Genomic DNA, 23,268 nt, shown 5'->3' on the forward strand with positions numbered 1-23,268 from the left:
GTCTTTACTTGGACCAGCAGACCTCAAAACTCTTATTAATATGTGGGATATAGTAGTGAACTTGAATAACCAAGTTCCTGTCCCAGAAAGCAAGCCCCACAGACAGTTTTAAAAGGTGCTAAATGCCAGGAAAGAAATGAAAATGTCAGCGAGAAAACCCTAGAGGGCCCCTGGAGGAGGTGGCCTTTGGTCCTGGATCTGAAGCAGAAGGAACAAAGGTTCTGATATGACAGGAGGTATTTTCAGGAGACAGTAGATCCACTTTGGGACCCTCCCCACAAAAGTTGATAGGGTGAGTGACGCTATCAAACGGGAGGCAGAGGAATATTTATTTGATGTACAAGAGATAATCTTGTATGGTTCATAGTCATCTCTAAGCCAGAAGGTGCCAGGGTTGACGTACGGGACAGACACTTTACATAGAAACCATTCAAGAAGAAGCTGCTGTTCACAGGCAAATTATTTATTGATCAACTACGATGCCCCAGGCTTGTGCCAGCACTGGGGACAAGGCCAACGGGAGACACAATTCTTTGTTTTTATTCACGATTTCAAAATCGCAGAGAGAGAGAGAGAGAGAGAGAGAGAGAGAGAGAGAGACTGACTCTAGGAGAGCATGCTGGGTCCTAGAAGGAAAGGCGCGCGGGGGTGGGGGGGTAGAGGGGGGCTCAGAAATATGGGACCTGAGCTGTGGGAATGTGGTGGCGGTGTGGGGAGGTGGGGGTAGAGCAGGTTCTCAGGGCCTGGAGTGGGGAGGCTGAGAGCTGAGTAAGGAAGGAGGCAGGAAGTCACTGGCTAACCTGAGCATGGGGGAGGTGCTGGCCAGCCAGAGCCTGGGGAAGGTGCTGGCCAGTGTGTTTGCTCTTTTAGAGACAGCCTTAATTATGTAGCTCAGGTTGACCTGGAATTCATTAGATAGACCAGGCTAGCCTTAAATTCACAGAGACCCACCTGCCACTGCCTTCTGAGTGCTGGAATTAAAGGTGAACACGACCATGCCTGACAAGATTTATTTTATTTGGGACAGGGTCAACCATGAGGTTGGTCTGTTCTACTTGCTCTGTAACCCAGGCTGGCCTTAAACTCACAGATAAACATGTAGCTCAGGCTCGCCTCAAACTTGTGATCCTCTTGCCTTTGCCTCTTTACAGGCATGCACTACCCCAACTGCCTTATGCTTTGCTTTATGTATTTCTTTTTTTTTTTTTTTTTTTTTTTTTGCTTTATGTATTTGAGTGTTTGCCTGCATGTGTGTTTACACCACTGCTTGCCTGGTACCCATGGAGGAGGCCAAAAGACGGTGTCAGATCTCCTGGAACTGGAATTACAGAAAGTTGTGAGCCACCACATGGGTGCTGAGAACCAAACCTGTATCCTCTGCCAGAGCATCCAGTGCTTTCAAACACAGAGCCATCTCTCCTGCCCATTGGGTAAATATTTTAGATGCTGTGAGCCATCTGTCTCTGCAGGTGCCTGGCCTCCTGTGGGCACACAACAGCAGCCACAAGCTATCACAGGTGGACACATCTGTTCTGGGGCAGTCTCCTGCAGCCCAGGGTGGCCTTGAACTCATGTACTCTCAGATGAGCTCGAATTGATCTTTTCTCCAATTCCTGAAAGCGGGCGCCACAGGTGTGTGCCCACCATGCCGCCATACCTCACTCCGAGCCCTATTTCTCTCTCTCTCTCTCTTTTTTTTTTTTTTTTTTTTGGTTTTTCGAGACAGGGTTTCTCTGTAGCTTTTTTTGGTGCCTGTCCTGGAACTAGCTTTCCTATTTCTCTTTTGAGACAGGATCTGGCTATGTCGCCCAGGCTTGCCTCCTAAGTGAGGGGAAGCACAGGCCTGCATCCTCAAACCTGATTGCTTAGGAAGTTTTTTTTTTTTTTTAATTTTTCGAGACAGGGTTTCTCTGTAGCTACGGAGACTGTCCTGGAACTAGCTCTTGTAGACCAGGCTGGCCTCGAACTCACAAAGATCCGCCTGTCTCTGCCTCCCGAGTGCTGGGATTAAAGGCGTGCGCCACCACCGCCCGGAATGTTTAGGAAGTTTTGAGCAGACAGGCAACATGTCACCTTGTGGCTAGGATCCCCATGGCTGCTGGCCAGGTCTCATTTGTGTGCTGACCCAGAGAACTGAAGTCCCCCAGGTGCCTCAAGAGAGTAAGGGAGCACAGATTAGCAGGGTGTGGGGACAGGCGGCAGTGATGGGGGTGGTGGAAAACAGGAGCCTAGGACTGCCTTGAAGGCTGAGGGTGAGAGAGCAGGGTTGAGTGGGGAGAGATCCTGCCCCAGAGTTGCTGCTGGGCAGGCAGGAGGATACTGGCTGTGACTTGTTAGCTATCGGGTTCCAGGAATCAGGGACTTGGCAAAATCGCACCTGCAAGGCCATGTGCTTCTCACCGTAGGTTTCTGGAACCAAGAAGGCTTCCAGGTGGGAGTCAGGTAGGAAAGGCTCTCAGGATTGGAGAGCTGGGTTTTTGTTCATCAGGAGGACCCGGAGAAGACAGGGGAATGCAGCCTGGTGTCTGTCTCTGGGAGCAGCAGGAAGATGAGGTCTGGAGTCCGAGGATGCGGGGTCACTGAGGGCATCGTCTTCACTGGAGTGGTAGAGTACTGCTGAGGGTTCTGTGGGAACTGCAGCAGCAGTGACGGTGCTGATGCTGGAGCATCTCTGTGCTCGCTCGGAGTAGACAGATGTCCGCATCTTCCAGACAACCCTATGATACTTGTGATCCCAGATGAACCAGGGACATTATTTGGGATTCTGCAGCTGGCAGAAAGCACCAGAGCCAGGCTTAAGGAGGGGCTAAAGTCCTGTGTATACATGTCCATTGTTCTCTTCCTCCCTTCTCTCTTCCTTGGCAGGGTCTCCCATGGCCCAGACTGGCCTTGAACTCGCAGTGTAGCCAGGATGACTTTAAATTCCCGATCCTCTGAATCCGTCTCCCAAATGCTGGGATTACAAGCATTTAGCACCACGTCTGGTTTCTGTAGTGCTGGGGTTAGAATCTCTGGGCCTGCTGGGCAAGCTCTGCAGTACTGAGCCCCATCCCCAGGCTTTTTGTTTCTTTCATGGGATTTTCACTGGCACTAGAAACAGCGGTGGTGCAGACTGGATGTGGAGGAGAGCGGGGATGGGAAGCAAAGGATGTCTTGGGATACTTTGTCTCAGTCAAGATGAACGCTGACACAGTGATCACATCTTCAAGCAAGGCCCTCAGAACCTCACTTACTGGATGGCAGTTGATCTGCCAGGCTCAACCCCACCTCAGGAGGCTTTTGTATATGTTTCCTGTGCCCATTTTCTGCGCCAGTGTCCCAGCCTTCTTGGAAACAGTGCTATGCTTCTAGAGAAGCCCCTTCCCCCATGTCATTCCTATCCCTGTCCCCTACTCCTCTTTACAGTGCTCTGCCTCAATTTGACGTTTTATCATGTGCGTGGATTTCTTTATATCTTCATTGCCTCTTTGTTCAGCTGTTAGCTTCTTCCAAGCGGGATCAGCAGACACACAGCAGGCCTGGCACTAACAGGCTGGGGCACGCTGTGTCTATCTGCGGCTGCGTATAGACCAGCAAGCATGTCTTCCAGCCGGGGAGAGGTTAGCCCTGTGTGGTTGGACTCTTCTCTGGCTAGGAATGAAGTTATTGATGTGAATTTTTTTTTTTTTTCGAGACAGGGTTTCTCTGTGGCTTTGGAGCCTGTCCTGGAACTAGCTCTGTAGACCAGGCTGGTCTCGAACTCACAGAGATCCGCCTGCCTCTGCCTCCCGAGTGCTGGGATTAAAGGCGTGCGCCACCACCGCCCGGCTGATGTGAATTGTTTTATTTATTTTTTTAAATTTTCTTTTCTTTTTTTTCTTTTCCTTGAACTCAGAGATTCGTCTGCCTCTGCCTCCTGAGTGCTGGGATAAAAGTCGTGCACCGCCACCACCTGACTCCCATATCAAATTTTGAAATTATATTTTTATTTATAGTGTGTGTGTGCTGTGACATACAAGTACAGATCAGAGGACAGTTTATAAGAGCCTGTTCTTGCTTGCTACCAAGTAGGTCCTGAGGAGTGAGCTTGATGGCAGCTGACGTTACCCACTGACCTACCTCACCAGCTTCCAGTAAATTAAAAAGGCTTAAAAAAACCCATTTTATTACTTATTTTTGTGTGACTGTGTGGGACCCTACATGCCAAGGCTAGAGGCCAGAGGACAAATAAAAGTGTTGGTGTAGTTTTCTTCTTCTACCATGTGGGTCCTAGGGGTCAGATTCAGGTTACTAGTCTTGGCAGCAAGCACCCTTAGGTGCTGAGCTATCTCTTGGGACATTCATATAGTGAAAGCCCCCCCCCCCAAGATTCCATCCATCCATCCATCCATCCATCCATCCATCCATCCATCCATCCATCTATCCATCCATCATCTAGCTAGGTTTTTCCAAGACAGGGTGGTCCTGGCTGTCTGGGAATTCACTCTATAGACCAGGCTGGCCTCTGCCTGACCGACTGTCCCCCCCAAGTGCTGGGATTAAAGGGTTGTGCCACCACCACGTGGCAAGATTTTATTTTTTTTTTCGAAAAAACCAAAAAAAAAAACCATTTTATTTTTTTTTAAGTACGTGTGTGTGTGTGTGTGTGTGCGTGTGTGTATGTGTGCAGGCATTGCATGTGTTCACATAAATTCACGAGGACAGCTCCCATCATGTGATCCTGTGAACTGAACGCATGTTGTCAGGCTTCCTGCAAAGACCTCATCTCCTGAGCCTCTTACTGGCCTGGAGGGAAACTCTGAGGCTAGGAAACTGGACATGGGCTGCTATGTGCCTTAGCCACAGTGGTCCATGGGAGGGTGCATTCAGGCTTCTAGGTGGGTGTTGTGATGACCGCTCCCTGGGTAGGTGAGGAAATCTAGGCATGGAGAATTGTGGACCTTGGGCGAGGCTCTGCAGCCAGTGAGTGGAGCAGCTGGGATTCACAGCCGCCAGCCACACATTCAACCACTGCGCTGCCTTTCTGTCTCTTGATGTGGGGAAGAAAGGAAAAGAGTGAAGGGTGCAGACAAACAGGGCCCTGGTTGAGCTGAGGGGTGGGGGTGGGGTGGGAGAGAGTCAGAACCTGAATGTTTATCTGCCCAGAATCCTTTCTTTTGTATTTTTGCTGTGCTGAGGACAGACCCAGGGACTATTCTACCACTGAGCTAAATCCACAACCTTTTTTGCTATGATCTTGCTATGTAGCCTAGGCTGGCCTTGAACTCAGACTCCCAAATGAAGAAATTACAGACATGCTCTCCCACACCAGGATTTGGAGAAGTTCTTTCTGAAGCCAGAAGGAAGGAAGGAAGAGATGGACGTGTTAGGGTCCAGAGGAGGAAATGGCTTAATGTTTTGAGGTGGATTGGGGGAGCAGAGAGACGGGCTGAAGGGAGGAGGGACAGGGCAGAGCTGGAGACCAAGGGCAAAGGCCAGAGGAAGGGCGCCGGATTTGCTAGCAGACGGAAAGAACAGATGGGCATGCCGAGTGGAGTGAGCTGCTGAAGGAGGAAGGAGCTGGAACCAGAGATGGGAATGGTACCCAGCTGGTGAGGATGGCTGCTCAGTCAGTTGTGAGACCTGGCTTTTGCTGTTAGAGGGATGAGAATCAGGGAGGGAATCATGGCATTTTGAGGAGGGACAGGGACTGGACAATGGTTGCTGGCACCCTGGTGATTATGTGGTGTGCATACATTCTCTGAATTTGCAAGGACTGGATCAAAGGCTTTGGTAGGAGACTGGCAGGTGTCTCCTCATTCATTTATTCATCCATTTATTTATTTATTTGAGACAGGCTCTCTCTATGTAGCCTTGGCTGTCCTAGAACTAGCTATGCAGACCAATCTAGCCTCAAACTCACAGAGGTCCGTCTGCCAGCCTCTGCCTCCCTAATGCTGGAATTAAAAGTGTGTGTTACCACTCCTGGCCCTATTGTTTTGTTTGTGGTACTTGGGGATGGGATTTTGAGCATTTTTATGCCTGTTACACCCCATGGGTAGATGATGGTTTATAGAGCTTTAATAGCCGGGCGATGGTGGCGCACGCCTTTAATCCCAGCACTTGGGAGGCAGAGGCAGGCGGATCTCTGTGAGTTCGAGACCAGCCTGGTCTACAGAGCTAGTTCCAGGACAGGCTCCAAAGCCACAGAGAAACCCTGTCTCGGAAAACCAAAAAAAAAAAAAAAAATAGAGCTTTAATAATCTGGGGTTGTCACTAGGTTTGATTTGGGGCACCATGGGGAAGGATTCAGAGGCAGGTTTGAGCTCAGTGAAACCCCCACATCAGTATAGGACCCCAGCTTCAGTCCTGCTAACGTTGAAGCCATCCTGTGCAGTGTAGGATGTGGTACAGTGCCCCTGGACTCCCCTATTAGATCCCTGGAGCATCTCCACCCTCAGCTCCTAGATGCAACAATCCAGAACCTCTCCAGAGATTCTTACCACATGGCCTTGGGGAGGCAAGTGTTTTCCTCCATTGAAAACCGATGGTCTAGTGGGAAGGAGAGACAAACAGTAAAGCCACTGGGAAGGCAGAAAAGCAGGTTTGGGTAACACCAAATCACCCTCCTTTGTCTGAACCTGCGCTGTTCACAGACACACATATCCCACACCTGTGCTGCCGGCCATCTGCCTGATGGGGCACAGGCTGTTCAACCTACCACCTGTCCTTTGCCCCAACCCTTTGTATTGTTCCTCTCGCCATCCTTTTAACTCTGTCAGCCCCTTCTAGAGAGAAGTAAAACCACACACACGCACAAGCACATGCACACGCATGCTCATGCTCACACACATACACCCTCCCGGGGCAGACATCTTGTCCAAGGGAGGGACGAGTCCTGGCTGCCTGTTTGTGGCTGCAACAAGCTGCTGTCAGTTTCATCCTTGAAGGTGAGCCTGCTGTCATTGTCCCCAAGGTTAGCTTCAGTTCTAATTGACCAAACAGAAACAACACAAAACTGAGATATTTTAAACACCACCCCTGCCTCAGACCCCATCATTTACCATAACAGACAAGAAGCCTGCTGCTTGCCTTCTTGCCCAAGGCAGATAAGTCCAGGGCTCCTGTTCCCTAGTCACTGCTTAAGCTATCTTGGGATGCAGCTTGCACAGGCCGCTCCTCCTCCTGCTGCCTGGCTGCTGGCCAGAGGCTTTGAGAACATCTCAGCGAGGCCTGGCCTCTGCTAAGGGAGGCGCTGGAGAGGGAGGGAAGGTGGACCAGCCAGCCCTTCCCCTCCTCCAAGGCTAGCTGTCTTGACACCACATGGCTTCCCAGAAGTCGGATTCTGACCTTGTAAGCGCAGCGGCGGCGATGAGCTACGTGCACAAGCTTCTTTCTAGTTGTATTCTGAGACAAGGTCTCTCTAAGTCACCCAGCCGGCCCTCCATGATGCTCAAGGCTGCTTCCAGACTTTCCATCCTTCTAACTCAGCCTCTCACTCCACCCAGGAGCTGGGATTACAGGCCTGCACCACCAGGCTTAGTGAAAGAGACAGGCTTTAATATCGTCTTATTAGCTCATTACTTATTAATATCACCGAGGAGCGAGCTTGTCTAGGCCTCTGCTGGCTTTTCGATTCAGAAGTGTGATGGTTGTTGATTTTCCCCCTTCCCTTGCATTGTCGTGGACTCCCAACCTCAGCACAAAGTGCATTCTGGGTCTCACACTTGCCGGTGGGGGGTGGGGTGGGAGGGGGGAGGCGTCCACAGGCTTTTTTTTTTTAACTGTATCTCTGGTTTCTCCTCACTTGAGTTGTGACAGCCCAGAAGTCTCCAGTTGTAACCTAGGTTGGGGGGACAAGATTGCATCTGTCAGAATGCACAGATTTTGAGAACTATAGAAGCCCCATTTGAGGTGGCAATCTAGCAGGAGGATTGTACGGGAAAGGGAGCTTGGGCTTGCCCTGGGCCTCAGCTGTAATGGGCGGTTGCATCCGTTCAGTTCGATGGCTCCCAGCTCTGCTGCTCAGAATTCAAAGCCCACCTAAGGGCGCTCTCTCACTCTTTTTAATCGTTTATTTATTTTTTATTTTTATTTTTTTGATTTTTCGAGACAGGGTTTCTCCGTAGCTTTTGGTTCCTGTAGCCTAGGACTAGCTCTTGTAGTCCAGGCTGGCCTCGAACTCACAGAGATCCGCCTGCCTCTGCCTCCCGAGTGCTGGGATTAAAGGCGTGTGCCACCACCGCCTGGCTTAATCGTTTATTTTTATTTCATGTGCATTGGTGTGTTGCCTACATGTATGTCTGTGTGAGGGTGTCAGATCCCCTGGAACTGGAGGTACAGATCATTGTGAGCTGCCACGCCGGTGCTGGGAATTGAACCCAGGTCTACCTCCGGAAGAGCAGCCCGTGCTCTCAGCCGCTAGAGAAAGGAAAAGGGCCCGCCATTGCAGTCTCAGTTCAGCCTCACTTCCCGTGTCTTTTTCCAGAGGCCAAAATAATCCAGGGCTACTCTTGGATTGGAAGTCAAAAAGAGGCACCTGCTAGCTGTGTGACCCTGAGCTGCACGTGGCTTCTCTGGGCCCAGTTCAAGCTCTGTAGCCAATCCTTGTCCTTACGTGGCAGCCCAGCAGAGAGGCCTTCAGAAGTGTTTTCTGTTCGTTGCCTATCAGCCGCATTCCATCAAGCCTCAGATCAGCCTTGGCGGGTGGGCGGGTCTCAGGCTTCCTCCTCAATCTGTGTCCTTCCCTGAGTCCTGTCTGCACCCTACCTTTGCCTCCAGCCCAGTTACATTTCCCAGATAACCTCAGCCAAGCCTGAATGGCAGCAGCGTTCCTCAAACAAAGCTCTCCCAGTAGGTCGCCAGCAGGCCGTCAACTTCCTGCTCTTTGCCCCAGAAAACAGTTCAAGTGATCAGATGCAGGGAGAGAGGGAGGGAGAGAAGGGAGAGGGTGTGTGTGTGTGTGCTGCAATTACTTATGCACCAAGCTCTAACCCAGGGTACCCATGAACACTCCACTGCGTGTGTATTTCCTTCTCCAGTTGTGAAGTTAGGAGCCCATGAGCTCTGTCAGCAGCCCCGTTGGTGTTTATTTCCCTAAAGCAATATTTCATGTGAGCAGTGGTGGAGGCCGCTGCCACATGAATGGGAGGGAGAGGAGAATGTGCCCGGATTAGGCCTCTGGTTCCCCATTTTTGGTCCCAGTCAGGGTTCCCTCCCCAGTCAGAGCTGACTCCTCCCTCGGGGTGAGGGCAGGCCTGTTGTCCTGAGTGCCTTTGTCAGGCCTCGTGGCTCTGGAGATGTCCTCTCTGAGTCTTGGCCTCAGCCCGTTAAAACAACAAAATCCTGTCTTGTTTCCAAAGCCAGGGCTCTTTCCTGCAGTAGTGTGTTTAGATTCCTGGCTGGGTCTGGATCCTGATAGCAGATCCGCAGCCAGGGAGAAGGCCTGCCGGCCTGCTGGGCATCTGTTGTCCTTGGGGGGCAGGGAGAGCAAGCGAACAGCTCCATTCTTATTTGAGGAATGGTGGGGGGCAGGAATGAGTCCTAATTTCAGTCGCCGAGGGGAGACTTTATTGCTTCCTGGGTCCGCCTCCTGGTGTCTGGCTGAACCAACTCCAGCCCCCAAAGAAAGGTGTTTATTTAGCTTCTGTTTTTTTTTTTTTTAATATTTTGTTAATTAAGGACGTTGTTTAAAAAATAACTAAAGAATAGGAGAGAGGCTTGGTCAGTCTAAGAGTCTTCTCTTTGCCTTTTCTACAAACGCCCTTTTAGGAAGGAACAGACGTTGGCCTCCCACCCGGCACTACTGAAACGAGCAGAATTATAAGCAGGTCTGAGAAACTAGTTAATATTTTACTGGGGAGTAGAGCCAGGGATTCGGGGGGTGGGGGGAATTGCCAAGTGTGAGGCTGTGTGTGAAATCGCCTTTCCATCTGCCTTAGGGGACGAGAAGAAGCAGTTCTCTGTGGAAATAAATTGAAGCAAGAACCCTTATGAAGCCCAGGGGATTTGTCTGCCCACCAAACAGGGCCCAGTTCCCCCTCAGAACACACATACAGGGGCGATTGTGGCAGAAAGGGCTAACCTGTGGGTGTGCAGGCCTGACTATAATGGACGTTCTTGTTTCCTGGCTGGGTTTGACATCTTTCTCTGTCCCTCTGGATTTAAATGGCTTCTCAGACACTGCCTGTATGCCCTGGATTCAGAAGGTCCACGCCTCCTTGGGAAGCAGAGTCGAGACAGCAGTTAGCGCTCTCTCTCTCCCTCTCCTCTCTCTCTCTCTCTCTCTCTCTCTCTCTCTCTCTCTCTGCATCTGCCCGGAGAGCTGCAGCTGGTATTTTTCCACAGGCCTTTTCTGCAATCTCAGGGCCTAGTTTTTCCCAGCGAGGCCCAGAGTCCGAGAGAGGGTTAACAGGCAGGAAGCTGAAGGCATCACAGACTAATACGGAAGTCAGATTTTTGTTTAACTGACAGGTTTAGCAGGCCTCATCGGTGGGGGAGGGAGCTGGGAAGGGAGGTCTGTAGTTGGAGGCATGTGGCCTGCTAGCAACGCATTTGGCTTTTCTTAGGGTAAGCTTGGGGAGGGTTCCCCCACTTGCCATCTTGACAGAGAGACCCTTTTGGTTTTTCTTTGAGGACCGCCAGGAGGTGGCCTTGCAAATGGCTCTGTGGGCCTGCTTTCTCTAACAGGCACTTTGACCATGACTAGGCAAACTTGACCACTCCTCCCCACAGCAGCGGCTCCTCAGCTTTCAGGAACCTGGCTGCCCCTTGCTGATTTGTTGGGGGCCTCTCTTGGGCGCCTGTTTCCCCTCCCCAGCCCCTCAGAGGCCTGCATCTGGCCTTGCCCCTCTTGCTCCTTGTCTCCCAGGGGCTTTCCAGCCCTCAGCTCGACTTTCTCCTTTGGGACCCTCTCAAGCTGGCTTGTTCTAGAAAACGGCCCGCTTGGCTCCTTAGAAAAGGACTTCTGTGTGGGGGCAGGTGTGGCTGAGCCCTCCAGCCCACCCCAAAAGGGCTCTTCCCAGTGGCATCCTGGCCTCAGGCTTCGCTGGAGCAGGTCAGGCTGGCTGCGCAGGTTTGCCAGGACCGGGGAATCTCGCCAGGGTGTGGGAGAAGTGCGTGCGGGGGCCCCTTTCCCAAGTTTTTCTTCCTGCAAAAGGCCTAGCTTGGCCTGTCTTTTTCTATGCACAGGATGGCTCTTGCTCACCCGAGCCTCACAAAGATAATCGCTCAGGAAGTGTTTCAGCCAATCCGCGGCGGCTTTACACTCCGATTTGCCGGGGCAGCCAATCGGGGATGAGCTTTTATTAGGCGGCCAGATCATCAGCCGAAGTGCCAAACCCTTTTTCTGTGAGAACTAGGAGCCTGTCCTCCATGTTTTATAAGTATTGACATTACACAGTTAACAATGCATCCACAGAGGTAAGCTCGCCTTTTTAACCATCTTTTCCCCCCTCCCTGAGCCATGCGACTTGTGGGCTAGCAGTGTGATTTCTCTGTAGTCTGGCTGGGCCACACTCACCCCCCCCAGAGCACTTAGGCTAACTTGGGACTGTTTAGAGAGATTTTTTTTTTTCCTTTCTTGGGTCACATGGCTAAGTAGCCATTAGCCACAGCTTGATTTTACAGGCTGGTGAGGGCCTGGGACACTTTACTCTGTCCAGGACATAGAATTTCTGGAATACTTTGAAGCTAGATCCTGGTGTGCCAAAAGAGTAGCTATTATTTTATTTCCCCTTCTTTTTTTTTTCCCCTCTCCCTTCCTCTCCCTTCCTCTCCCTCTCTGAACAGTTCCCCCCCACCCCCACCCCTGCACTATTGTCTGCTCTGCCACATGCCTGCTGGGGGAAGAAAATGGAAGGTAAGCCCGAAGGTCCTCTCCCAGCCCTGCTCAGGACTGCGTGTGGCAGATAGCAGAACAAGCAAGCTTGCTTCTCCAGAGAGGTTCTGGGAAAGGCTGGGCTAAGTTCTGGCAAGAGAGGATGTGTGTTTGTTTGCAACAGAACCCAGGCCTGAGCAAGAGCTGCGCTCAGGGAGCCAGGCTGGCTCCTGGGCCTAGGTGGGTGGTGGCGTGTGGCTCCTCTTCCTCCACTGTGTTTCACACTTAACAACGACATTGTTCAGCCTTTTTTTTTCCTGACTTAGCTTTGGTACAGAGTGTTCTTCAAGTCAGCCTACAGCCAGCAAATGGTTCTCAAAGTGTTTTCTAGCCTCTGAGGGAGTTTTGGGAGTAGGGTTGGTGCCTGGGGGGTGGAGTGGGAGTGGGGATGGGGAGAGATTTTTGAATAACATCCTGCAGGAAAAAAACCTGGGAGGACTCTGACTCCTTTAGCTTTCTACTCTTGCATGATTTTCCATGGGCTAATGTTTCTTTTATCCTTGTTTTCTTGCCCCTCTTTTTTTTTTTTAAACCATTATATCATCTCTGGCCTCTGTTATACAGTGTAGAGGACATACCTGAGGCTCATGACAGCATCTCATACCCAGTTGCTGGGCTGTGTTAGTGGTGGTGGTGGTGGTGGTGTGCGTTTTTAATAATACCATGTAACTGTTTACAAAAAATTTTCCTTTTTGGTCAAGTCCCAAATCTGCCAGCTCGTTCTCTCTTCCTAACTGGAAAAGTGGGACGGTTGCTTGAACGTATGTTGGGTAAGTAAAGCAATCCATCTCCTCTGGCCGTGTAGCAAGAGTTTGGTGAACATTTGGGGTCTGTTGTAATGTGGGGGAGGTGGCTTCTAAAGAGTGCCTTGAGTGGAGGTGATGGCTTAAGTCCACTGTTGTTCCTGCTAATCTGCAGTTAGGGCTTCAGGTCTCACTTCCTGTTTACCCTGAGCTGGGGAGGAATTGCTGGGTTCCTTGTGACTGGCAGCTAGACCTGGAATTTTGTCTGGCTCTTTTGAACTCTGGGTAGGTGGCCTGCTTGTGAGGTGTGGACAAAACTGTTTGTTCTTAGGGGTTCCAGAGCCCCCCACACGGGGGTACGTGCCTGTGTGTGCCTTGTGTTGCCATATGTAATTTACGGTGTTTACATCTAGTACAGAATCCTCTCCACTCCCAAACTAGGTTTGGTTTAGGACTCACTGACCACCAGTTTTAGCCCGCCCCCCCCCCCCCCCCCCGCCCAAGCCTGCTCCACACTTCTCTGTGCATGCTGACTTTTCATTCGCCCTAATTCTAAGGGTGCAGTTAGAATCTTAAAGTGACGAAAGTCGACTTTTCTCTTAGCATGTATCTTCAGGGTCTGCTTGCAAGCTCATGACACTTATTTCCAGCTTTGAGATCCATGCAGCCTGCATGGAAGTGCGGCCTCAGTGTGCAGTGGTGGTCTCAGAGCAACTTCACAGGCTCACTAATCTTTCTCTTTCAGTGTTCAAGCAACTCACCCTTTGACATCAGTTGGAAAAGGTTCATTTAGTAAAGAGATCGGGACGAAATTATGAACTGGGCAGTCTGTGTGAGGCAGGCCAGCGTCTCTGAAGCAGAAAGACAGATGGGGTGTAATGTTCTCTGACCGGTGCCACTGGCCCACACAAGTTCTGCTACTCCCTTCCTTCTTATCTCGGTGCTGTAAATGGAAATTACAACCTGAGGTTCTTGTGGCCTTCCCCAGAACCAGTGGCTAATCAGAAGCCTCCTGGTTTGCCTCTTTCAGTATTTGCATAACTTGTCAGGCTGGAAGGAAACTTGAGGGCAAAGCAATTGTCCTCTGAAAGCTTGCATTAAAATGGCCCCCACAGGTTTGGAAAGCCAGGGTCTGTTTGTAAATGTGAACCCCAGCCAATTTCCTAACCCTGGCTCAAGCTGCCCAATTTTCCTCATGGCCACCACCATGCCCGGGTTGGTAAAAAGTTAATTGCTTTCGAAGTAGCATTCTTTTCCAGTTACTAAAGGGAGAATAAAAAAAAAAAATTACTGCATTGCAGTTGGACTCTGTGGGACCTCAGTGCTGACTCACAGACTAGCCCAATGGGGTTCCTTTTTTCCCGTGCACTCTTAAACCAATAGATTTTGGGAAAAGGTTAAAGATTGACAATTGCAGTGGCCTGAGTATAGGACTTCTGGAAATTTCTACTTTTTTTTTTTTTGTTCCTTTTAGGAAAGCAGGTGGCCAAGCTGAAGAGATCCTCCATTCCATCCCTAGGATTCCCCATCCCCCCACCTTGCTTCTCCTCATCAAGGTGGAAGGTTCAACACTTGTGCAAATTGCAGAGGGAAAACAGACTGAGGGGCTGCTTTTCCCTTCCCTTCTGCCTCCTTGGTCCCCAAAGAGGATTTACAGCTGCAGGGAGCAAATACAGACACTGGAGCTTTTGATCTCTTTCTCTCCCCCCCTCCTCCCCATCTTTCCTTCTCTGCCCCTCCTTCTCTCTCGCTCTCTCTCTTCCTCTGCCTCCCTCCCTCCCCTCTCTCTCCCCTCCGTTTGCCCCTTTAAGACCTTCCAGGATGGGTACACCATTCTGCTTCGGGAGATGAAGTGGCATTCACGTGGGGGGAGGGGAGTAACTGCTTTTATTAGCTCCAGAAAATGGCCAGTGCTGAGTCTTAACTAGGAATTAATTACATATAATCACTCAGTAAACTTTCTTCAGGGTTTCTTCTAATTGTAGAGCCAAGAACATTGTAGAAGTCTAGTGACTTTTATAATCAACGCTCAAAATGATTTGAGTTAGAAAGAAAGCAAGAGGTCCCTAGGATTATAAAGTAGGGGTGAAAACAATAGCTCCCCCCCCCTTTCTTTCAGAGAGCCAGTGCATCAGGTCTTAAAGAAAAGGTTGAATGTGTGTGTGTGTGGTGTCATAGAAGACTGGGTACTGGTGACCCATAGGCAAGGTGTGTTTGGGAAGTCCAATCTAGTCAAATGTGTGATCTCTTTTGTTTCTGTTTGCTTTCTTTCTCCTCCTGGCTCCTCTGGCCGAGGCACACGTTGCTAGCTCCTGGATCTCTTTGCCTTTGGTTGACCCTGAGAAGACACATTCAAGGGGCCCAGCCCCAAGACTGAGAAGTAAAAGGCAGTAGTGGGGTTTAGAAGCCTTCATGGTTTTTCTTCAAATGCAAAGAGCAAGTCAGGAGTCACCCTTGGCCTCAGGTTGCTGGGCTCTGCTTGCCCTTCCCCCCTCGGTTCTGTTTTCCTTACAGACAAACAGGGAGGCCCTGCCAGCTCTGCAGCCTGCATGCTGCCAGGCCGGCCCTTCCTACCCGGATCTCCTACCTGCAGACCGGCTCCCAGCCAGCGGCCTGGCCTCGCCCGACTCAGCCACGGGCATGGTGCCCTCCTTTCTCCCTAGGAGCTGAAAAACTGTCACCTTGAAACTCCCTGCTCCCAGCGTTGGAGGAATCCTGTAGCTCTTAGACCTTAGCAGTCAATGACATTGGCCACCATGACGTTATTATTAATAGTTCGGCCTGTGAAGGGGGGCTTTGCAAAAATGCATTGCTACCTCCCAGGCCCCATGGGGGGAGGTGGACGGAAGCCTCATGTGTGAGAGTCGTCCTCTGTGGACTAGGGTTCCTCCTTTGTAGACCCGAGGGGTCTGTCCTTGGTGATCCCTGTTAGCAGGGGTGGCTGCTGTATTTGGTGGCAGTTTTTAGGCTCACCATCGTTCTGAATTTTCAGCTTGGCCTCAGACAGAAGTGCAGCCCTGTCGCTCTGCGTCTCCTATGCCTGCTGTTTTACCTGGAGAGAAGGGATGTCGAGCTGTGCTGCTCTGGACTCAGAAGGGCACGAGCTTCCTCCCCTGCAGCTTGCTCTCTAGGACAGATCTGCGCGCGGAGACACCTGTCTGTCTCCACATTATGCCAGGGGGCTGCGTAATTCCTAACCTTCCACCCACCTCAGTGCAGGGCAAGGGGGCCCCAGCACAGTCTCCCGAGGAAGGCTGAGCGCCTGAAAGGGAAGGCTGGCTTTTCCTTAAGAACCTGTGACTTCACTAACTCCTGCCACTGACTGCAGTTTGTTGTTTTTTTTTCCCTTTTTCTTCTTCTTTTTTTATTCTTCTTCAAACGCTGGATTGTTGGTGTCCTTTGGTGGAGCGTTTTCTAGTTCTGATGTTTATGAAGGCAGCTTTGGAACTAGCAGGGCTCCTTAAACATGAGCTCAGCTATTGAACAAACTGCTACCATTTTAGCTCCAATACAGGAATGAGGCACTGTTGCCAGCCGCCATTTTAAGAATCCTGCATAAATAGCTTAGCTCCGATGACTGCCCGTTTTAGGTGAGTGATTATAGAAAGCGCTTTGCTAACCATCCCCCCTCCCCCAATTAAAGAAAATTATTTGCAGATTCAGAGGGGCATGCCTGCTTTTGTTTTGCTTTTGTTCCCCCCCTCTTTACATTTTGATGCTGACTGTTGTGACATGGAGGAGGAGGATGCTGTGTCTTGGGTATTAAGTATTTCTTACAGCCTGGACCCTTTTGGTATTTTTGAATGAAAGTAAAACCTGGGAGAAGCGCTTGGGAATGATGCATGATTCCTGAATTGCTGTGTGATCTTCTGACTGGGGCAGCAAGGTCTTCTTGTGCATGCTGGTTATGTGTTCTAGCTGGGTTACAGATTGTTGTAAAAGTCAAAGTATTAAGGGCACTTGGGAAAAGGAGGATCTACCTATTGTATATCCATCCAGGCTTCCCCCCACCCCCTGTCAAATAGATAAGCTTTCTCTCTCTCTCTCTCTCTCTCTCTCTCTCTCTCTCTCTCTCTCTCTCTCTCTCTCCTTGGGAAGTGTTGAAGGAGTGAGATGCCTGGGAATTACGGATCAACCCTGAGTCCTCAGAATTAATAATCAGAAGGTTTAAGGCTTCCTGGATGGACAGGAGTGCGGATACAACTTTTAATTGCTCCTTTCCTCCTGGTGCACGTAGGTTTAGAAGGAAGACCGGATTTCTTGCTCAGAGAATGAGTACGGGGGAGTCTTATTTTTTTGGAAAGGGAAAAGGAGATGAGTTGATTGTGTCTGCAGGTGCTGTATCTTCTTTCCGTAGCAGTTTGGATCCACCAGGGAGTGACTTGGGTAAATATGAACCTAAGTGCCGATGGTCGCCTGTATACAGTGTATGCAGCTAGTTGATACATTTTTTTCTCTGTTTGCTTATTGTAACCCTGTTCTTTATGCATCCATTCACCCCATCAGACCTTTACAAAAATAGAATTGTCAATTTCTAAGCAGGACTTGTTCCTTTGTTGATTGAAATGGTCAGCAGGGTTGTTGGGTTCTAGCAGCCTAGGAAGGGGGGGCTGTGCATGCTAGGACTTTTAACGTGTTAATGGCAAAAGTTCAAAGTATTTTCTTCCGTTGCAGTTTTCTCTCTAAAGATTGTTATTTGGCTACCTGCCCCCCACTTCCACCCCACAATCTCCAAACAGCTCTTAAACTAAATTGCCCAGGATCAGTGGGGGCATTTAGAAAGGTATCAATCTTTTCTCATCAGCTCTTGTGATATGATCCCCTTAGTGCTTAACATTGAACAAGAAAAAAAAAAAAGGAAGGATAAGAAACCGAAGATTGTAGGTGAAAAGCAGTCCCTTGCATGTGGCTATTCTAAATGACTAATTTTGTATTTTATTCAAAATGACTAATTTTGTTTTTTGGCCTATGCTTTTGTAAATGGAGTGTTTTTGTTTGTTTGTTTTTCCTTTCAAATTCACAGGCACTGCCATGTCAATTTAGTCAAATATAAGTTGTGCACTTGTGCAAGTGTGCGTGTGTGTGTGTGTGTGTGCACGCGCGTGCATGTTCTTGCACAGATGGGGGTTGCCTCTGAAGGGAAGGCTTGCTGTTTTGTGAAAAGGATGGTTTTCTTCAATTGTGCTGGAAATCCTAGGCTCAAAACCGGTGATGCTGTAGCTAAAGTCAGGTGACTATGGCGATCACTTGTAATGCCAGGGAAGATAAGCCAGCTTACCCCCCACTTCTGTTTCAGAATTGATTATCCTAAACTCAGCAGCAAACAGCCACTCCGAGAAACTACTTTGCATTTTCTTAGCTTCTCAGCCGCACTCCCGCCTGAAGTGTTCAGCCCTTCTGTGCTCTTACAAGCCACATAATTGTTCTCTCCAGTGCAGGCCTCCCGCCTTGATCAATACACCTTTCAATGTTTCCATCATGATAGAAAGCCTTCAAGGGGGTTTTGTTGCGGGGTGGGGTGGGGGCTCTCTGTGAGTCGTACTTATCCCCCCCCCCCCCGTACGTTTTAGTTGGAGCACAGACTAGCACTATTCCCACCCCTCAAAATATGGGTGGGATCTGTTTTAAATGCTTCATGCTGGAGAGGGGAACAGAATTCTAGTTGCTTTGAAAGACCAAGGTTTAAGGTTGTCCTTTTGAAGTTAACCCTCTACCCCATCTCTGCTGGCTGGAGGAATCACCCCTCCAGCCGCACCTGGGGCAGTTACTCAGCATTCTAGGCAGGGTTTCGGAGTTGGGTTTGCTTTTCCCTGGAAGCTGGAGTAGAAACTGTACTGTCCCCTGTATTGTTTTGCCTTGGTGACGTACTTAGGTCTGGCAGGCTGGTTTCTTTGGCGGAGGATCACCTGTGACAACGTGTCAGTATTTCTTTGGTGGTTTTGTCGTTGGTCTCTCGACAGATGCTGACTAAATGTCATTGTTACCAAGACCCCATATCACAGTGCTAAGCATGTTGTGTTAATATTTAAATTCAAACCTAAACTATCTCCCTCTCTTTTCTCTCTTGGGACTAGTTAGAGTCGAGGACTCGTCACGAGCCATCTTTGCTCTTTCTGCCTAGTTCCTGTTTAGAATTCTGCCCTCCCAGCACACTTGGAGCTCTCCCAAACACGACTCCATCTTACCCTGAGCTTCCAGGCCTGAGGCTGCCTTTTGGAGCTGTCCTTTGCCTTGTCACTCACACAGAACGCAGGACACAGACAGGATGGTCTTCTCTGCTCTCTTCCTGTCTGGCCTTCGAGCTTCCCAATGGAAAATTCCAGCCACATCAGTTGGTGATGCATCCGTTTCTTCTTACTGAGCCATGATTGCATAGCTTCTCATAGAAGTGGCATCCGGAAATGCCTGGAACGTTCTAGCACACCTATAAGAGCAGATCTGCATTTCCTTCGTTTGGCTTTTGAAGTATTAGGGGCTCGGAGGGGGGAGGGGTTAGAGATGACAGGACCTGCTCTTGTCTAACCTGTGTTCCAACGGAGAAGAGAGGGTTCTGGACAACAGACCCTCCTGGCTAAGGTGGCCTGCCTCCTTCCTTTCTTATCCCAGCTCTCCACTCAGCCTGTGTCTTTTCAATAATCCTTCCTCATTCCACTGTCTGTGCTGGATTGTAATTAGCCACAGTTAAGAAGGAAGCCATGCCTGCTGGGGTTCAGGCTGCCTGGAGACCCCGGGGTCCTGATTCCTGGGATAAAGGCTGGTGGAGTCTGGCCATGTTTTTCTACCTTGTAATTTAACCAGTACGTCTGTTTTCATGTTCCTGCCTCATTGGAGAGCTATTAGGTTCAGGATGGGGAGGCCATGAGTTAGGGATTCTGGGTATCCAGGCTCTAACCTGCCTGCGTGGCACCCTAGTGTCAGCAATGAGAGACTTGCTAATTTGAAGGCCGGGTTCTTTAGGCTAGAAGTGGGTAGGTTGTTGGAGTTCATAAACTAAAAACGTGTGCCCCCTCTCATCTTCTAATGAATGGCATGACAATTGAAATATTAATTTGGCTTTTTTCAAAAAGTATTTTTAGCGTTCTAGTGTTCTAAAGAAGTCCGTTCATCATCTTCACACTTGGTTGAAATCAGGTGTGCTCCCTCCCCTCACATGATGAGGGTCTGGAGGGAAAGCGGGTTTACTCTCTGGCTCTCCAGTAGCTGCCCCCACAGGGGTCGTCAGCAGCCTCCCTAAACAAACCTAATTTGTTCTATTTCAGCTTGGCTGAGGAGGAAATAAAAACTGAACAGGAGGTGGAAGAGGGAATGGACATTTCCACTCGCTCCAAAGGTGAGTGAAAATCTCAGATTATCTGCTCAGTTCTCAAGGAGGGGTGGGATTTCTTTTGTTGTTGTGGAGGGGTGAATGTGGTTCTCCGAGCTGCTGGGCGTGACACCCGTCGCGCTGTGTAGGGGCCTTTGATGGATGAACCTAATTTCTGGAGACATCATTCAGTCTTTCCTCCCTGCTGTGCCTGTGTAGGTGCACTGACTTGTCTGGAGTTGCCCTGTGGTAAATTTGGGGTGTGTGTCTGGGCCAGGGTGCCTGCGTGCCTCTCCCTAGAATTCTAACAGGCATCAAGGGTCTAAATGGTATGGTGCCTGCAGAAGCCACTGGGATCTGCAGCTGTGGCAGACTTTGTGATTTTAACAGCAGGCCTCTGGGCAATCCCCGGAGTGGGATGGAGCTGGCCGGCTTCATTGGAAAATGGTGGTCTTGGTTAGCCTTAACAAGGAGTGAGGACGCCAGGGCCTGCACTCAGAGCAAACTGTGGTGTCTGCTCTGCTGTTTACTCTGTTTGCTGGGAGCCTGTGGTGGACAGGGTCCGCCTTGCTGCTTGGTGGGAGAGTTTGTGGGGCACCCCAAAGGGAACATTTGTTTGCGCTCTGGGTGCTCACTGGAGCACTGTTTGCTGGAATAGCCCAACCACTGCATTGTTTTGTTCCTGTGCTGCAGCTCACTGCTCTCTCTGGGAGGTGGGAGGGGCTGCAGGGCGGGTTGGCAGGAAAGGTGCAGATCATTCCAGGAGGAGACTCTCATCTGGCCAGGATGTCATAAAATGTGGCATAAAATAATAAGGCACCTGGAAGAAAAGAACATTTCAGGGCTAAAAAACCCCCAAACCAGACAGCCACCCCAAAACCATACAGCCACCCACAAACCAGACAGCCACCCCCAAATCAGACAGCCTTATTATTTGGGTCGAGCTAAGGGTCAGGTGGTCACCAAGAGCTGGGAGAAGGAGGCAGGCTCACTGCCCTGTCCCTTGTCTCCATTGTCCCAGAATGTGCATGCCATCTGAATTTCATTGCTCCTGGTGGCAAGGAGCCCAGAGAGCTGGAACAGGGGGGTCCTTCTACCAGAGCCTTTGGGGGCAGTTGACCATGACTGAGAAGCCCTTTGGAGCCCCGCTGTTGGGATTTGACCGATGAGACAAGTGCCAGAGTAGAGAGGATGAGGAACCCTCTAGAGAGGGGCTGGGTGGTGTTGGGTTTCATCTTTGTCTGTCTTGTCCCTCCCTCCCTTTTCTTTTTAGAGTCAGGGTCTCACTATATAGCCCTGACTGGCCTAGAATGTGCTCTGTAGACCCTGTTGGCTCTGAACTCACAGAAATCCACCTGCCTCTGCCTTCTGAGTCCTGGGGTTGCCTGGCTCCTTTTGTTACTGTAAGCCCAGGTGTGAGCTACTTTAGATCTCACGCTCCTCCCGCCTAGGGTTGTCTGTGACACTGGTGAGTTTGGACTTTGTGGGACATCATGGACCTTCTTGTGCTGAGCCTGTCCAGTCCCCTTCTGAGGCAGGAGGTGTAACCCTGTGGGTTACGAGATTGAGTCTCTAATGGGTGGTAAGTCGGTAGTGTAGGCTGTATTGAGGCTGTCTATTTCATGGACTCCTTGGTAGGCAGAGTAAAACCCCCTCCAGAAGGTCCACAGTCGTGACCCCCCCAACTTGGCAAAGTCCACCAGGGGCCTGCCGTGCCCATTGTGGAGACATTTTCTGTCATTATACAATAAGAGGTCCCTAGTTCACAACTAAATGCTATTTCCTCTCTGTTGCTGGCCAGCTCTGGATGACCCGTGTCCACCTGCCTTTTCCCAGGGCAGTGAGGACCATTCCTAGAAAGCAGCTATAGGGCGAGAAGATGGGCTCAGCTGGTAAAGTGCTCGCTGAAGGTCTGAGTCAATATCTAGCACTCGTAAAAATCCTATCTAAATGTGAGACCCTCTTCAGAGAAACACAATGGGTGGACAGCTCTGAGGAATAACACCTGAAGTTGACCTCTGACCTCCACGCCTGCACACACATGTACACAGGCACATACCCTCACTCGTGCTTATCTTCCCAGAGCTTGTGATCCCTCCTAACACCCTTACTGTCTGGAGTCACCGTGACCCGCCCCTTTCGCCTCCTTTGCTCCTGCAGCACCCGTCCCCAACTTTCCTGACTTTGCTCCCCATGTCCTTCTGTTTGTCCTGGGAGTTTGTGTCCCAGTCTGTCTGGAACATGCTGCCCTGGGTCCTGGTAGACTGCTTCTTATCACACAGATTCTTCTCAGATGTTTGCCAGAAAGGCTTTTGGTGGCTGCTGGTTCTGAAGAAGTCAACTGCCATTTTGAGTTCTGTTTTTAAAATAAGTACATTTTAAGAGTTTTAGATTTTTCAAAAGAAAACTCATGGAGGTAGCACAGCTCCCACCCAACTTTACCCCTCTTCCCCATATCTGGATATTCTGAATTCATCCTCTAAAGCCCACACTGCGTTCAGAGTTCCTTAGCTGTCCTGAATGAGACTGTGCCACTATATGGCACCGTCTCCTTAGTAACCGTTTCTCAGACCTTTATTTTTGATGACCTTGACATTTTCCAAATTGTACTCCTAAAAGAGTTTTTTTTTTTTGACAGAGACTCATGTAGCTCACACTGGCCTTAAACTTGCTGTGCAGTCCAGGGTGATAAGTGCTGGGGTTACAGGCGTGTGCCGTCATGTGAGGTTTATGTGGTATTGGGAGTGGAACCTGGGACTTGCTAATGCTGAGCCACACCCTTGGTCCCCACACTGCAGTCTTTGGAAGGAAATTACTGAGCTACATCCCAGGAGCAGGAGAGTGTGTCCCTCGTCCATCTCCATGAGCACAGTGACTATATTAAAACTCTGTACAATAGAGATACTGTTCCCCTATGTCATCAATCTTGTTTTAAAAAAAGGTTTAAGACGGGCGTTGGTGGCGCACGCCTTTAATCCCAGCACTCGGGAGGCAGAGGCAGGTGGATCTCTGTGAGTTCGAGGCCAGCCTGGTCTACAAAAGGAGTTCCAGGACAGGCTCCAGAGCTACAGAGAAACCCTGTCTCGAAAAAACCAAAAAAAAAAAAAATTAAAAAAAAAAATAAATAAATAAAGGTTTATTTTTTAAAAAATTATGTGTATTGGTGTTTGTGTGCATATATGCCTGGTGCCCACAGGGGCCAGAAGAGGGAATTGGATCCCCTGGAACAGGAGTTATATAGGTGGTTGTGAGCCATGTGGGTGCTAGGAATTAAACCTAGGGCCTCTGGAAGAACCAATGCTCTTAACTTCTGAGCTGTGTCTCTCCTATGTGTTTCTTTGTTCCTTGATATTATCATGGACCCAGAGATCAGTTTTGTACTCTTG

At 49.8% G+C, this 23,268-nt stretch overlaps 1 protein-coding gene across 17 annotated transcripts in view; it reads left to right on the forward strand.

The window, feature by feature from the left end:
- The first annotated feature begins 11,291 nt into the window (after window positions 1-11,291).
- Window positions 11,292-23,268, forward strand: part of Zmynd8 (zinc finger MYND-type containing 8) — a 95,149-nt gene continuing 83,172 nt past the window's right edge. For 8 of the 17 annotated variants that reach the window (XM_057781605.1, XM_057781616.1, XM_057781617.1 and 5 more), the window contains exons 1-2: window positions 11,292-11,379; window positions 19,839-19,909. In XM_057781605.1, the coding sequence (XP_057637588.1) occupies window positions 11,366-11,379; window positions 19,839-19,909 (85 nt within the window). In that variant the 5' untranslated portion in view covers window positions 11,292-11,365. Of the gene's footprint in view, window positions 11,380-12,349; window positions 12,607-15,502; window positions 16,170-16,686; window positions 17,007-19,351; window positions 19,377-19,838; window positions 19,910-23,268 lie in introns of those variants that run through there. The other 9 variants (XM_057781603.1, XM_057781612.1, XM_057781606.1 and 6 more) reach the window with 7 other exon arrangements.

Source organism: Chionomys nivalis, chromosome 9 (genome assembly GCF_950005125.1).
Source record: "Chionomys nivalis chromosome 9, mChiNiv1.1, whole genome shotgun sequence".
Lineage (NCBI taxonomy): Eukaryota > Metazoa > Chordata > Mammalia > Rodentia > Cricetidae > Chionomys > Chionomys nivalis.